The following is a 14,662-nucleotide window of genomic DNA, read 5'->3' on the forward strand; positions in this document are numbered from 1 at the left end:
AAAAGTGCATTGAGGACATGGCCATCCTGTCCCCAACAATCAGCACAGGGGGCACTGTGGGGACTGTCCATGGTCTTCGTCAGACTGCAGGAGAAGGACATTCTTGACTGAGAGTGCCCCTTGCTTCCCAGCTCCCAGGGTAGCCTCCTCATGTGGGTCCAGGAGCTCGTATTCTAGTCTATATGAAGGGCGGCTCCCCGGAACCTCCCAGGAGTCCATGTGTATTGGGTGGTTCCTGCCGTGGGGGCGGATGTCATAGACTCCACCATATTCCCCGCTCCATTCCCCATAGGGCCCTCTCCTGACCCTTAACTCTGCCAGGTGTGATGGCCAGCTTGGGTGAGAGAGATCTGGGCTAGAAGCTGTCAAGCCAGGACTCCTGCTTGGCAGCTCTGGACTTCACCGTGAACCTAGAACAGTCCCTGTTGTAGGGACCAGGAAACCCTGTAGTGTCTGCCGTCTCTGGGGGGCTCAGGTGGGAAAGGACGTCCTGGCGGTGATGCTTGGTGGGGGCGCTCTGACCCACAGCCCCCCACCGTGCTGAGAGCTGGCTGGCAGAGGGGTCTGCCTGGGGCCGGGGATGGGGTGGGAGTTGAGGGCTGTCTGCATGGCCTCACTCCTCATTTCCATTCCCTCAGTGACAGCACATCCAGCACACCCAAGACCCCGGATGGTGGACACTCCTCTCAGGAGATAAAGTCTGAGACCTCATCCAATCCCAGCTCTCCGGAAATCTGCCCCAACAAGGAGAAGTAAGAGAGTGAGGGTGAGGGAAGGGCTGGCTTCGGCCACATGGAGTCCTGGAACACGCTCTCTGCCTCCTGGCCAGCTGAGAGTGACCATCTCCTCCTGCCTCTGGAACTCTCCAGAACACAAAGGCCGACGGGTGGGGGCATGGGGAGCTGCCAGAGGACAGGCTCAGATCGGTCCCGGGGAGGACCCTGGGGGTGGAGGGCTCCCGCCTGTGACCCACGCTGGCCTCGCTTCCTGTTCCCTGCAGGCCTTTCATGAAGTTGAAGGAGAACGGCCGCGCCATCTCCCGCTCCTCCTCCAGCACCAGCAGCGTCAGCAGCACCGCAGGGGAGGGCGAGGCCATGGAGGAGGGCGACAGTGGGGTAGGTGGGCTCCGTCCACCCTCGGGCAGGCACTCTGGGGCGTCAGCCAGCCACCCTCCTCGCGTTAGAACAGCACTGTGGATCGAAGCCCACTTCGGTCTTTGCAGAGGAAAGGGGAAAAATGGAAACGAGAGGCGGGCTCTTCAGCCATGATCACCCCCTGGGCGGGGGGTGAGGGGACGTCTCTCTCGGAGTGACATAGCAGCAGCAGAGGGAAGGGGCCAGACCCGATGGCGCCCCTGCCTTGGGATTACTGGCTGGAGCAGTGAGTGGCCAGTGCTCCAGGGGGCTGGGTCAAAGGTCCTTCTTGGAGCAGGAGAGCTTGGAACCAGGGTCGACGTCAGCAGGAAAGAAAGAGCAGGCCCAAGTGAGGAGTGGGAGGCAGCGGCTGTCCTGAGCTTGTGGGGACTGTCTCAGGCCTGTGTGGGCGCGGCTGCCGAGCTCACCCGGCCTCTCTCCTCAGAGCAGCCAGCCGTCCACAACGTCACCCTTCAGGCAGGAGGTGTTTGTCTACAGCCCGTCCCCGAGCGGCGAGAGCCCCAGCCTGGGGGCAGCGGCCACCCCGATCATCATGGGCAGGAGTCCCACAGGTCAGTGGCGTCTGGTGGTGTGTGTGACGTCGCCAGGAGGGCAGGCCGTGCCCTGTCCGCTGTTGGTGGGGCCCCGGCCGTGCCACACTGGCCAGTTTCTGCTCCTCCCCGCACCGTGAGGCCCTCCGCGCTGTGAGCCTGCCTCATCTGTTCATCCGTTTTTTTTTGTTTGTTTGTTTGTTTTTGAGACGGAGTCTCGCTCTGTAGCCCAGGCTGGAGTGCAGTGGTGCGATCTCGGCTCACTGCAAGCTCCGCCTCCCGGGTTCCCGCCATTCTCCTGCCTCAGCCTCCCGAGTAGCTGGGACTACAGGCGCCCGCCGCCACACCCAGCTAGTTTTTTTTTTTCTGTATTTTTAGTAGAGACGGGGTTTCACCGTGTTAACCAGGATGGTCTCTATCTCCTGACCTCGTGATCTGCCCGTCTTGGCCTCCCAAAGTGCTGGGATTACAGGCGTGAGCCACCACGCCTGGCCTGTTCATCAGTTTTAAGAGGCCCAAGTTCCTAACGTCTCCTTACACGGAGAGTTGTGAAACTGAGGCAGAGAGCTGAAGGCCTTGCAGGAGACCCCACAGTGGAGGAGTTGGGATTGGCGGTGAGAAAGCTGAGCAGTTTCCGCTGGCCCCTCTCCCCACCTGCCAGCGCTCCAGGGCCCCTGTGTCATGTCCAGGGTCTTGATCATACAAGAGGGGGAAGGGGTGCAGGGGGAGGGAACAACACGTGGAGAGGCCCAGAGGAGAGGAGAGAGCGGGTATTCCGAAACTGCACGTGGCTCCTGGCAGCTGGCTTCACAGGGCCAGGCATGAGAGAGGCTGGAGCGTTGACAGGCCCGGTGAGCCCTGGAGCCCTGGTGAGGGTTTTGTTCTGCTAGCAGCCGCTGTTGGAGTGTTGGAAGATTCTTAAATAGGGAAAGCACTGTCTGGAGTTGAGAAAGACCATTTTGGTTGCTCCAGCTGCTGAGTGTAGAATGGATTGGTGGGGAGTAGGAACAGAGTGTGGGAGGGGAGGGGAGGGGAGGGCAGGGGAGGGGAGCTGTGGCGGAAGCACCTGGGTCCAGGAGAGATCGAGGAGGTAAAATGTATGGGCTCAATAGCAGGGGTTCAGAGAGAGCAGGAGTCTGGGCGTTTGGGCAGAGTAGGGGAGCCAGCTGTGGGGAGAGGGTGGGCGCCAGCACCTGAGGGCCGTTCAGGTGGACCCGTGCGGTGGACACTGCTGGGCGGGTGCTGCGGGTTTCTGCCCTCGTGAGGGCAGCATGGGACTCTGAGCCTGGGTCCAAATCCTGGGTCTGCTGCTCACTAGACGTGTCATTGGGCAAGTCACTGAGCCTTTCTGTGCCTCAGTTTCTCCAAGCAGAAAATGAAGGGAGACGAAGAGTCACGTCTGCCTCAGAGGATCGGTTGTACGAAAATGAAAGGAGCTCATGCTTGTTCGAGGCCTGGAACTGTTAACCTCGGTGTTGGTTAAAGAATGGGCATGAGACAATAGTGTACTCAGCAGTTCTGAGCTAGGGGCAGTCTTGCTCCCCCATGGGCGTCTGGCAATGTCTGGAGATGTTTTTGATTTTCACAATTTCGGAGGGGAGCTACTGGCACCTAGTGGGCAGAGGTCATGGAAGCCGATAAGCAATGGACAGGACAGCCCCCCAACCGCCTCAGACAAAGAATTCTCTGACCCCAAATGTCATTTGGTTGAGAAACTGTAGTCTCAATGGTAGAAACACAGGAAGGGCCAATGGGCCGTCAGGGTGGCTGAAGCCAAAATGATCCTGGGGTTCGCACAGCAAAGGGGTGTTGCAAAGGGAACCTGCAGTGTCAGAGATAAAGGGAAGATCGTGATTCCACAGCCAGTGACCCTTTGCATGCGTGTTTCTCAGTGAGTGGAAGAGTTCACGTACCTTCTTTCATTCAGCCCCCAGGGGTTGGGCAGCTGCAGAGCTGGGTTCAAATCCTGGCTGTGGCATTGACAGGTCCATCTCTCTGAGCCTCAGTTTCCTCATCTGTAAAAGGGGGTAGAAATATACTTTCCCTGATTTTATTATTTTTTATTTGAGAAGGAGTCTCGCTCTGTCGCCCAGGCTGGAGTGCAGTGGTGCGATCTCAGCTCACTGCAACCTCCGCCCCCCAGGTTCAAGTGATTCACCTGCCTCAGCCTCCCGAGTAGCTGGAATTACAGGCACATGTCACCACACCGAGCTAATTTTTGTATTTTTAGTGGAGACCCATGTTGGCCAGGCTGGTCTTGAACTCCTGACCTCGTGATTTGCCCACCTCGGTCTCCCAAAGTGCTGGGATTACAGGCGTGAGCCACCGCGCCTGGCCTGATTTTTTTTTTTTTTTTTAAATAAGACTTAAATATTGAAAGAATGAATGAAAGAATCTGTAACCAAGCCTGGCTGTCACTTGGTGTTAAATAAATATCAAAGTAAGGAACGTTTTGAGTAAAGGAATTAGAGAGTCTCTGCAGGTTACTGAAGGTCACCGAGGGCAGAAGGGACCTGGAGCGGGTCTGGTGACTCTTGGCTGGCGCTTCCCACACCACACAGTGATGCTGCCTCTGACATACCATTTCTCCACACAGTATTTAACCCCGATGGGCTGCTTTTCACCCCCAGCCCACGAAAGATGTGCTTGGTACCCACAGGATCAGTGTGGGCTTGGGGAGGTCTGGGAACCTGTTTGATGCTGTTCGGCTGAGTCTGGGGAGAGGCAGGGAGTAAGGGGAAGAGGTGGCCTGACATGTAGTCTCCATAATCTCAGATATCTGATCATGGTCATTTCCTCCCTGGGCTTCCTGGGGCCCAGAAGAGGATTGACAGGTTACACAGACGTGTCATATCCCTGGGTGGAACTCCTTGATTCGAAGCACCGCGAGCCAGCTAGCAGCTTCCAGGAAGACTGCACTAAGCTTTCGATACCCTCGGCCAGGGGAGAACCAGAAAGTCAAGTGGCCCTCCTGCCAGCGGGGCACAGCGGGGCACAGCGGGGAATGTTGACACTGGGCTCTGCCACCACTCACACACACGGAATTTTATTACACGATGGATGTCAAACCCAGTGTACAAATAAGAGATAGATAATGTTCTTTATCATAAATCCCATATGTCCAGCTGATTCTCACAGAATATACTTTTATATTATAGTATATATTATATATATATACTGAACATGTCCTATTATATATACATATGTATATATAATATATAGTATATATTATATATCTACACACATATATATATATTTTTTTCTTCTTCTTCTTTTTTGAGACAGAAGTCACACTCTGTCACCCAGGTTGGAGTGCAATGGCACAATCTCAGCTCACTGCAACCTCCACCTCCCAGATTCAGGCAATTCTCCTGCCTCAGCCTTCGGAGTAGCTGAGATTACAGGTGTGGGCCACCACCCCCGGCTAATTTTTGTATTTTTAGTAGAGACGGGGTTTCTCCTTGTTGGCCAGGCTGGTCTCGAACTCCTGACCTCAGGTGATCCGCTCGCCTCGGCCTCCCAAAGTGCTGGGGTTACAGGTGTGAGCCACCGTGCCCGGCCATGAGTATTTTATATGCCCGGCCATGAGTATTTTATATTAAGAGAACTTCACTCATTCGTCAGTAACATGAGTAATTTCTTTGCTGTATCTGAGAAAAGTTTTCAAAACCCGGAAGGATACTTACTTAGTTTTCTTTTGTGCTATTCACAATGTAATGGCAACATGTTTTGAAGTTTAATGTACATTACTTTTTTTCTATTAGTTCCTTAAGTCTAGACAACGAGACAATAAATCAAGCCATGATTTGTAGCACGTACCAATTCCTGTGGTGTAAATACGCTTGTCATGGCTGATCTCAAGCTACAGATTTGACGTCCTCGAGCATGGAATTGGGAAGAAGATACACTGTAGCCACCATCTTTAGGGTGTTTCTACCACGTGGATACAATATATGTAAGAGCACAGATAATCGTAAAACAGAAAAACAAGTAGGAAGTGATGAATTTCAAGTATTCATTACCTCTGTTGAATATAATGTATTGAACTGTAAGCTTATATATAATTCAGCTTTTAAAAATGGCCTGAGTTGAACAACCAGCTCACCACAATTCTATAATCTAGGAGTTGGCTCTCCTGGGTCGGCACAGGTCAGCTGGAGCGCCTAGTTCTGGTGGAGGGCAGGAGGCCCCCTTCCCCTGGCCTCCCTGGCCAGTCCCCACACGCAGCCCCAGTGGCCTCCACAGCTCCACCCTTCTTTCACGGCCATTCTTCTTTTTCTTAGATGCCAAAAGCAGAAACTCCCCAAGATCGAACCTGAAATTCCGCTTTGACAAGCTCAGCCATGCCAGCTCTGGTGCGGTAAGGACGCAGTGAACACCTCCCACACCCCACACTCTGCTTTCCTGCAGAGGCCAGAGGAAGAGGGCTCAGACATCCCAGAGGGGGTCCCCGAAGGAGGCAGGGGAAGCTCTGGGGAGGTCTGGCTCCAGCAGGTGCAGGCTGTGGCTCGGGGTTCCAGCCACCTTTGCCACAACTCCTGAGTTAGAGCTACACCTCTGGACGTGGCCAGGTCCAGATGTGAGGTGGGAAAGGCTGGTTCCTGGGGTCCCAAGGGCCTTCCTGAGCTCGCCAGACTATTGAGAGCTCCAGGTCCAGATGTGAGGTGGGAAGGGCTGGTTCCTGGGGTCCCGAGTCCCTTCCTGAACTCGCCAGACTGCCGCCGTGGAAGGGGCGTGTGCTGTCTGGTTATTTATTTTAAACTCCGGTATGGATTTCTGTTGAAACAGGGTCACTAATCTGAAAGCGGAGTCCTTCGCCTGTCCCAGGTGGGTTGAGTGAATGTTTGTCCTGCTGTGGCTGTGAGTGGGGACATGTGTTTCTTTTACATCGGGGTACTAGTGGCCTCGTAACCTCAGAATGGCCGGAGAGATGCCGCCAGCTGGGGAGGTCCAAAGAGTTGCCTCTCCCTTGAAGACCTGCGACGGGAAAGGAGGGGCAGATGGCCTGTGTGCATATGGAAAGGGGGTTCCCAGTAACGCTGGACCAGACGTACTAGATAGGCCTCCCTCCCACTGATGGCGTCTGGTTCCCGCAGGCAGAAAGGGAGTTGCCCAAGCCCGCTTCTGACCCAGGAGGGAGGAGTTCCTGAGTGCTGCCTTGCTCCCCTGCCCTCAGGCAGCTGTTCCCTCCTTGTGTCTTTGGCGGAGGCCCTGGGCTGAGGTGTGTCCTCCCTCCCTGCTGGGGGATGCCCCGGCAGTCAGCACCGTGAGGGACCACCCCAGGAGGCCTCTGCCCCTGCCTGCTTCGAGGGGCCACGCGGTTTCAGCAGAGCGGCCCTGGGTCTAGCTTGCCCCCATCAAGGCCTGGATTTCCGCTGGGGAAGTCACCAGAGACCCATCTGAGCCCCCAGCCCTCTCCCCACATGGGGTTCCAGGGATTGGAGTCACAGCTGGAGCCAAGCGGAGGGTACGACCGAACCCACTTTATGTTCAACCTGATTTATGTAAAAGCAGAAGACAAATGGGCATGTGGACCTTCACCCCCGGCTCCCATCGTGCACTCCGGACGCCACTGCCCACCAAAGCCGTGGCTACGCGCGGCTTCTCGGGCCACGCAAGGTGGAGCCCCCTTACATCAGGTGCCCTCCTGCTCCTAAGTGTATCCAGTGAGCTGTAGCCATGGCAGGCGCGTTCCCCACCCCTTCCTCCCGGCGTCCGCGTCGTCCCCTCCTTCCTGTACGGAATGTTCGCTCATCGCCTCCTTCCTCCTTGTCTCCTCAGGGAAGCCCCTCTTCTGTCCTGGAAAAGGCTCCTGTTCCAGCAGTTTGGGAGTGCCGCCGATGACCCTGACAGTCCCAGCCCCGCCGCCCCCCGGCCACCTGCCCACAGACGTGCTGTCGGTCCCGGTGTCCCAGTCTGGCCACAACCCTGCCTCCACCCTCATCTACATGCCCTCCCAGCACCTCCCATCTCTGGGCGAGGCCTTCTTCCTCAGATTCCTCCCGCTCCTGACCTCCCAGTGTGATGTCCGGGTCGTTTATCATCCTGTTCGGCCTGGAGAGGAAAAGAGAGTTGGGCAAAGGGGGATCTCGGGGGAGCTCAGCAGTGACTGGGGAGCTGGTCTGCCTCAGAGACGGAGTTGGGGGCGGGAGCAGAGCCTCGGTGAGGGTCTTGGCCATGGGTCAGTGCCTTCTCGGATGCGGTAGGCTTTACTACCGGGAACGCACTTGGTGGTGGAGGCGTCATGTTCCCAGGAGCCAAGATTCGTAGCATCCTTGAGGCCATCCTGATAAAATTCGGCGCTGTTGCCCCCGTATCTCTGGAGTTCTAAACCGTCTATCTGCTGTGCTGAGCATCTTTCCCATCTGCTGACGTAGACCCAGGGCTGCCCCGCCCCTGCTGCCAGTGTACTGTGAGCGGGGCTCCAGCCAGTTCAAGCTCAGAGACAGAGCTGGATGGGCCCGGACACTTCCTGGACTGTGGCAGGAACTTTGGGTTCCACCCGGTTTCTCCTGATTATGGCTGCTGTGGCGGGGCAGCCCCGAGGCAGTCTCTTCCCTTTGCAGAGGTATTTTTCCCACAAAGGGGTGGGAAGCCAGCAGTGAGAAGGAATTCGGGGAGAGCAAAGGAGCCAGTGCTGGGATGCTGCTTGTTGGTTGAGGAGAACCTCAGGGCCTGAGGGCCAGGCCGGATCCCAGGTCTCTGCTGACAGTGGAGGTTCAAGGAAGGTGCAGTTACCTCCCCTCCCCACATACTCGAGGGGAGAGGTGAGGCGGGGGATGACTTTCGGGTTCTGATCAGGCCCCTGGGTGGGGAAGGGGCATAGTTGCCCTCAGCAGCTTATGCCCCTGGAGTCTTGGGGAGCCCAGCCTGGCCCTGGGGCCTTGTCCAGCTACTGTGCCCTTTGGCAGCTGTATCTGGGACTCAACCCCCCCAATCCTATTCCCCTCTCCAGCTGCAGGTCTGTAGGCAGCTGTCACATCCGAAGGGTTCCTGCAACCCGGGCCCCATCTGGGTGTGGTTCAAACCCTGTGACCCACCTGCCACTGCCACCTTCAGCAGAGCCCCCTTGCTGGGACAGCCAGCTCACCTCCAAGGACAGCCCCTCCTGGCTTCTCCCCCTTCCAAGTCTGCAGCACCGTGGGCTTCTCTGCTGATGGGCCTGGACTGGGGTTAAGGTGGGCATCCTCCAGGTAAAATGAGCCTGAAGAGCAGCTTTCAGTGCAGATAGGGCTGCGGAGTGACACTGGCTGGGCACCTGCCCCATGACCGATGACAAGAATTTCCAGCCGAATGCTTTCTTCCTGTAGGGATCTGGACCTATGCCCAAGATATAAATATTACATTTTTTTTTTTAACTGACATAGTGAAATTTTCCCCATAGCTTCTGCCATTCGAGCAACCTCGTGATCCTTCCTCCCCGCCACGTGTGCGGGAATGATTGAATCCTGTTTGCAGGCTGGAGAGGAGCTCTCCCTTCACTAGCACTTTCCCCAAAGTACTAGTCTAGTAAAATTTATTCTTGTTAGAAGGTCAATAAAATATCTATCTGTTTAGCTTTTATGAAAAGTCACCATAGCAGCCCTTACTGCTGGAACGAGGCCCGTACATTCTGGCCGTGTTTTCTTGGCTGGGCTTCTGGAGGCTCTGGAAAGGTCAAACTGCATTTCTTTAAGAACAGATGCAGGGCTCTGGCTTGCCTCTCTGGGAAGCCAGCATTACAGTTGCTTGGTGGATGGGCCATGTCACATTGCCATCTGGGGTCCTCTGGGGTTTCCTGGTTGTCACCACGCTGTCCCATTTGGGAATCCCATACCTGCCTGTCCCCACTGCGCTGGCTGACCCTTGCCGCTTGCTGCCTCCTCGGAGGGGTTTGTCCCTGTCTCTGAGCTGGTAGGCAGGATGGCTGGGTGGCCCTCAGAGAAGCACAGACCTGAGATGGGGTCTCCACCCCTGGTTTGCTATTGGACTGCTCTGAACAGGATCCCAAATGCCTCTTCCCTCCGGCCACGCCCCACTGTCTCTAGAAGCTCCATCCTGTGGCTTCCAGAGTGTGCACTTCCAGCCCACCCAGGGTGCCAGTGCCGAGAGGGAGGAGGAGAACAAGGATGGCCCAGCCTCCCCTCGCTCGTCTGGACCATGCGGCAGGCAGCTCGCGTTCCTGGAGGGCTGTTCCCCCCTCCCCCCACGCTGTCCCTACATCTGTTCTGATCTAAAATGTCCTTCCTTTTATGCTGCGCCCAGTCTTGGGGCTCAAAGATTTGCTCAAGCCTCATTGGGCCTCGTGACTAGGCTCATCCAGATGGTGCTCCTGCTGGTGTCTGAGGCGTTTCCACTGTGATCTCCGCGAGGTGTTTTCCGGGACACATCTCTGGCTCTGGGAACTGCCTGACTCACTGAAGAAACTACTTTTCAGGCACCGTGGGGCCACCCATATACCTCCAGCTCAGTTGATGCTTAAAAACAGGTGCAGAAAAGCTCGCGATAGGTCTTAACGAGAGTGTCTGTCTATGCCAATTAATGTAAAAATGCCGTTTCTTGAAAAAGATTCAGTGGTTCAGCTTTGTCAGCATCATCTCAACACCCAAGCCTGCTGCTTCCTTTTAGCATCTCATCCAACCATGTCATCGTCCAGATGAGAAATCTTAGACTTGCTTGAGTTCACACAGCTGGCTGCTGGCAAAGCTGGGATTAGAACCCTCAACCCAGAGTCCCTTCCTCTGCACCACCTACATGGTTGGTTGAAAAGTGGCTGCGTTCCCTGGGGCCCTGGGTTTTGGGGAAACCAGTGAGCTGCTGCCTTGGCACTGGCTTGGAGGTGAGCAGTCAAGGATGCTGGTGAGGCCTCAGTTTCTGCTCTTTTTCATCAGAAGGGAGAGGCTCTGGGATTTTTCAGTGAAGACCCTTGGGCTTTGGATGCAGCTTGAATCAAGAAAGCGAGGAGGGAAAGGGATTCGGTGAGCTGTTCCTCAGTGGGATCGGTTCTTCAGCTCCAGCGTGTAATGGGGGTGGAAGCCGGGGAAAAAGTTGCTGTTCACCAACCCTTATGCTGTTTCCTTAATTTAGGAAGAAAAGCTTCCTTTTTCCTAAATTAAGAGGAAAAGTGGTCAAAGAAAAACTCTTCATTTCTCCCTGATTCTTAAACGAAGGTGGTTAATAGAAACCCAGGCTCCCGTGACAAGGCAGGACAAGAGCCTCTTTTACTTTCCTCCCCTGACCCTTTAAGGTGCCAACTCAAACACTACCTTTCTTATTGCTTTCGAAGTCAGTAGAGACGGATCTGTTTTGAGCAGTCGGGGGTTCGAGTCGATCTCATGGCTACAGGCGGCCAGCAGGGACCAGGCCAGTCAGCCATGCTCAGGACCCCTCGGCTCCTCCCCCAGCCTCTAGCTACCCCTTATCGAGGCAAGGGAAGGCCAGTAAAGTTGGCCAAGGCTGATCCTGCAGCCTGATGGGGCCGGCTGGGGTGTTCTTTTACCAAGCTCTGTTTTACCGCCAGCCCCTTGTCCACCCCGATCCCACGTCTCCCTCCCTTCAGCTGGACCGTGTGCCCCTTTGGGACGGGGAAGACAAGCCCCACTAGGGCCAAGGGCAGCAGGGCCCTGCCGAGTGAGAGGCTGTGTGGCAGCGGCTCTGTCCTGTGCCTTACCAGCCCTGGGAGGGGGGCATTTGGCTGGAAGACAGGAATTTAATTGCCATCGTCTTTGATTTTGTGACATTTCTGCTTGGCAGCGTGAACCCCTCTTCCTGCCCCTTAGCATGCGTGCAGCTCTCTCTTGTCTTGGGTGTTACCCTTGGGCACTCCAGCTCGGGGACTGCTGGCGTGTGAGTGTGCAGATTCCCCTGTGTGGTCGAACCTAAGAACTGTGGCTTGGAAGTGATGCTCCACGTGACGACGGCTTTCCTTTCTTTCCTCTTAGTGAGGAGGTGATTCGTAGACCCCAACTGCCTATGTAATGTAAATAATGTACATTTAATTTATTGCTATGGTAGCACATTGTATTTGTTAATGTACAAAACAAATTCTAAAAGGTTGACAAATGTATATTTTGTTGCTTAAATGTGTCTTTGCAGAAATTGACAATAAATAACATATTTTGTGTCCATCAGTGTTCAGACTTCTTTGCATGGGGCCCTGGGCCTGGGGGTCACTTTTCAGTTCACTGGAAGTTGCATATTCTCTGGCCAATAGATATGTTACTTTAGCCTGAAACGTATTTTTAAACATGTACATTAACTGTTGATGTTTAAAACACTGACGACAATTAGAAAAGTGGCTGGGCATGGTAGCTCCTACCTATAATCCTAACATTTTGGGAGGCTGAGGCAGGAGGATCTCTTGAGCCTAAGGATTTGAGACCAGCCTGGGCAACATAGTGAGGGCCAATGTGTACCAAAAAAAAAAAAAAACACCAAAACCCAAAAAAAGGCTAAAAAATTAGCTGGGCAGGTGGCGCGTACCTGTGGTCCCAGGTATTTAGGAGGCTGAGATGGGAGGATCACTTGAGCCTGTGAAATCAAGGGTGCAGTGATCTGTGAATGCGCCAGTGCACACCAGCCTGGGCAACAGACTGAGGCTGTGTTTCAAAACAACAGCAGCAACAAAAAGGCCGGGCGCGGTGGCTCACGCCTGTAATGTCAGCACTTTGGGAGGCCGAGATGGGCAAATCACCTGAGCTCAGGAGTTCAAGACCAGCTTGGGCAACATGGTGAAACCCCGTCTCTACTAAAATGCAAAAAATTAGCGGGTGTGGTGGCGCGTGCCTGTAATCCCAGCTACTTGGGAGGCTGGTGCAGGAGAATTGCTTGAACCCAGGAGGCAGAGGTTGCAGTGAGCCCAGATAGCACCACTGGACTCCAACCTGGGCGATAGAGTGACACTCTGTCTCAAACAAAAAAAAAAAAAAGAAAAAAGTTCAGGAAGGCCACCAGGCCTAGCCAAAGCCATCACCTGAGGAGCCCCGCATATCACAAGAAAGAGTCTTAAATTACCCTCCCTGTCAGACATGGTCATCGAGTGGGAGCAGTTTGTAGGAAGGCTGGCTTGGCTGTAGTTCTAGTCCAACTCAAAGCTCGAGTACTGCTGGGTTGGTGGCGTAAGTCCCAGTCTAAGTCTGAGCACCTGAGAACAAGGGGCACTGACCCCCGAGGGCAGGAGAAGGTGGATGTCCACACGGCTCGAGCGGAGAGAGTTAATTTGCCTTTCCTCCACTTTTTTGTGTCAGGCCCTCATCAGACTGGATGATGCCCAACCACAGTGGTGAGAGTGGGTCTTATTTACTCCGTCCACTGGTTCAAGGGCTCATCTCTTCTGGAAGCCCCTCAGACACATGCAGAAGTGTTTTGCTTGCTATCTGGGCATCCTTTAGCCCAGTCAAGTGGACGTGTAAAATTCACCACTGCAAAAGTCAAATGTCCTCCCTCCTTCGTGGAGACTGTCCTCCTCTTACATTTCCTGGGGGAATGAGGTGTTGATTTTACAGCTGGTTCTGGTGAGATGGTGCTGCTGTGCCAGCCTAGTGGGGCTCCATGGCTGGTTCCAGTGACCTCAGTGGTCTTCTCGATTTGAAATGGGAAAATTTGTTGAGTCCACCCAAACCCTCAACCACGGAATGGTACACCTGGTGACTATGGCACTCGCTGTTTATGAAAACCAGAGTTACGTTCCAGAGAGGAAGACTGAGACATCATGTTGACACCTTAGGGCAAGGATCCTGGGAAGGAGACGTTAGATCGCTATTTCTTCAGGCAGCAGTGATACCTGTTGCAGTAGCTGCAGACGGCCACCCTCAACTTCAGACCATCCCCTGCCCTGCAGAACAGATACTGCTCCCACCTGGAGACAGACCTTCTTTTCTAGCAGTTCAGCTTTTGGGTGCGTAGAAATTACCTGGAGATACTGTCATAATGCAGATTTCAGGCACTACTGCAGAGATTGACGGGTCTGTGTGGGGCCCAGGAATCTGCATTTTAAATAAGCATATGGGGGATTCCGCTGCAGCATTCCTTTCACTTTGGGAACCACTGATCCAGTTTGCAGTCTCTATATAATCCTGTCTCCTATGACAGTAATCTCAAGCCCAGTGAGACAGGAGACCCGAGAGACAACCATCCCCTATGTAAGGGAATCTTTTTATCCTCATCACAATCTGGAAGAGCATCTTCCCAGCAAGACATAAGATCTTGCAGGAAAAGGAAAGGGAATCACTGGAGAGAACCAAATAGAGAAATGTGCATAAAATATGAAATTTTCTGGGAATAGTTTAAGGCTAAAATGTATTACGGTTGTGGGAATGACATGGGCATCCTGTCATCAGAAACCCTGGGAGGAAAGATGAGCATCATGCAGGAAACAGAAGAAATTTGGTGAAAAGAAAAACTCAGATCCTGAAAGAACTAAAAATTAAGTTAAAAATGAAAACAGAGATAAAGCCTCTTTCCCCAAACCGATACAAATGATGAGATGTGACGTGAGACTGCGGAAATCTACCAGCAACCCAGGAACAAAATGTAGCTGCTGGAAAGAGCCATTGCGAACACGCGTGCATGAGAAGCGTCCCTGTCGCTAATGTGTTAAAGCCAAAATCATCTAGTAGTTACAGCAGATAAGCTAAAGAGGCCGGGCGCAGCAGCTCACGCCTGTAATCCCAGCACTTTGGGAGGCCGAGGCGGGTGGATCACAAAGTCAGGAGTTCAAGACCAGCCTGGCTATCACGGTGAAACTCCATCTCTACTAAAGATACAAAAAATTAGCTGGGCGCGGTGGCGGGCGCCTGTAATCCCAGCTCCTCGGGAGGCTGAGGCAGGAGAATTGCTTGAATCCAGGAGGCGGAGCTTGCAGTGAGCTGAGATCACGCCACTGCACTCCAGCCTGTGTGACAGAGCGAGACTCCGTCTCAAAAATAAATAAATAAATAAATAAACAACAAAAAAGAATGAGTTGATGAGTTGACTCCATCAAGTGAAATAATAACACAA

At 53.9% G+C, this 14,662-nt stretch overlaps 1 protein-coding gene across 8 annotated transcripts in view; it reads left to right on the plus strand.

Annotated features, from left to right (window-relative positions):
* Positions 1–8,519, plus strand: part of LOC105471797 (RAP1 GTPase activating protein 2) — a 293,214-nt gene extending 284,695 nt beyond the window's left edge. For all 8 annotated transcript variants that reach the window (XM_071082129.1, XM_011724558.3, XM_071082128.1 and 5 more), the window contains 6 exons: positions 639–752; positions 1,001–1,115; positions 1,579–1,705; positions 5,968–6,044; positions 6,473–6,511; positions 7,466–8,519. In XM_071082129.1, the coding sequence (XP_070938230.1) occupies positions 639–752; positions 1,001–1,115; positions 1,579–1,705; positions 5,968–6,044; positions 6,473–6,481 (442 nt within the window). In that variant the 3' untranslated portion in view covers positions 6,482–6,511; positions 7,466–8,519. The remainder of the gene's footprint in view (positions 1–638; positions 753–1,000; positions 1,116–1,578; positions 1,706–5,967; positions 6,045–6,472; positions 6,512–7,465) is intronic.
* The last annotated feature ends 6,143 nt before the right edge of the window (positions 8,520–14,662 follow it).

The sequence above is a fragment of the Macaca nemestrina genome, chromosome 17 (genome assembly GCF_043159975.1).
Source record: "Macaca nemestrina isolate mMacNem1 chromosome 17, mMacNem.hap1, whole genome shotgun sequence".
NCBI lineage: Eukaryota > Metazoa > Chordata > Mammalia > Primates > Cercopithecidae > Macaca > Macaca nemestrina.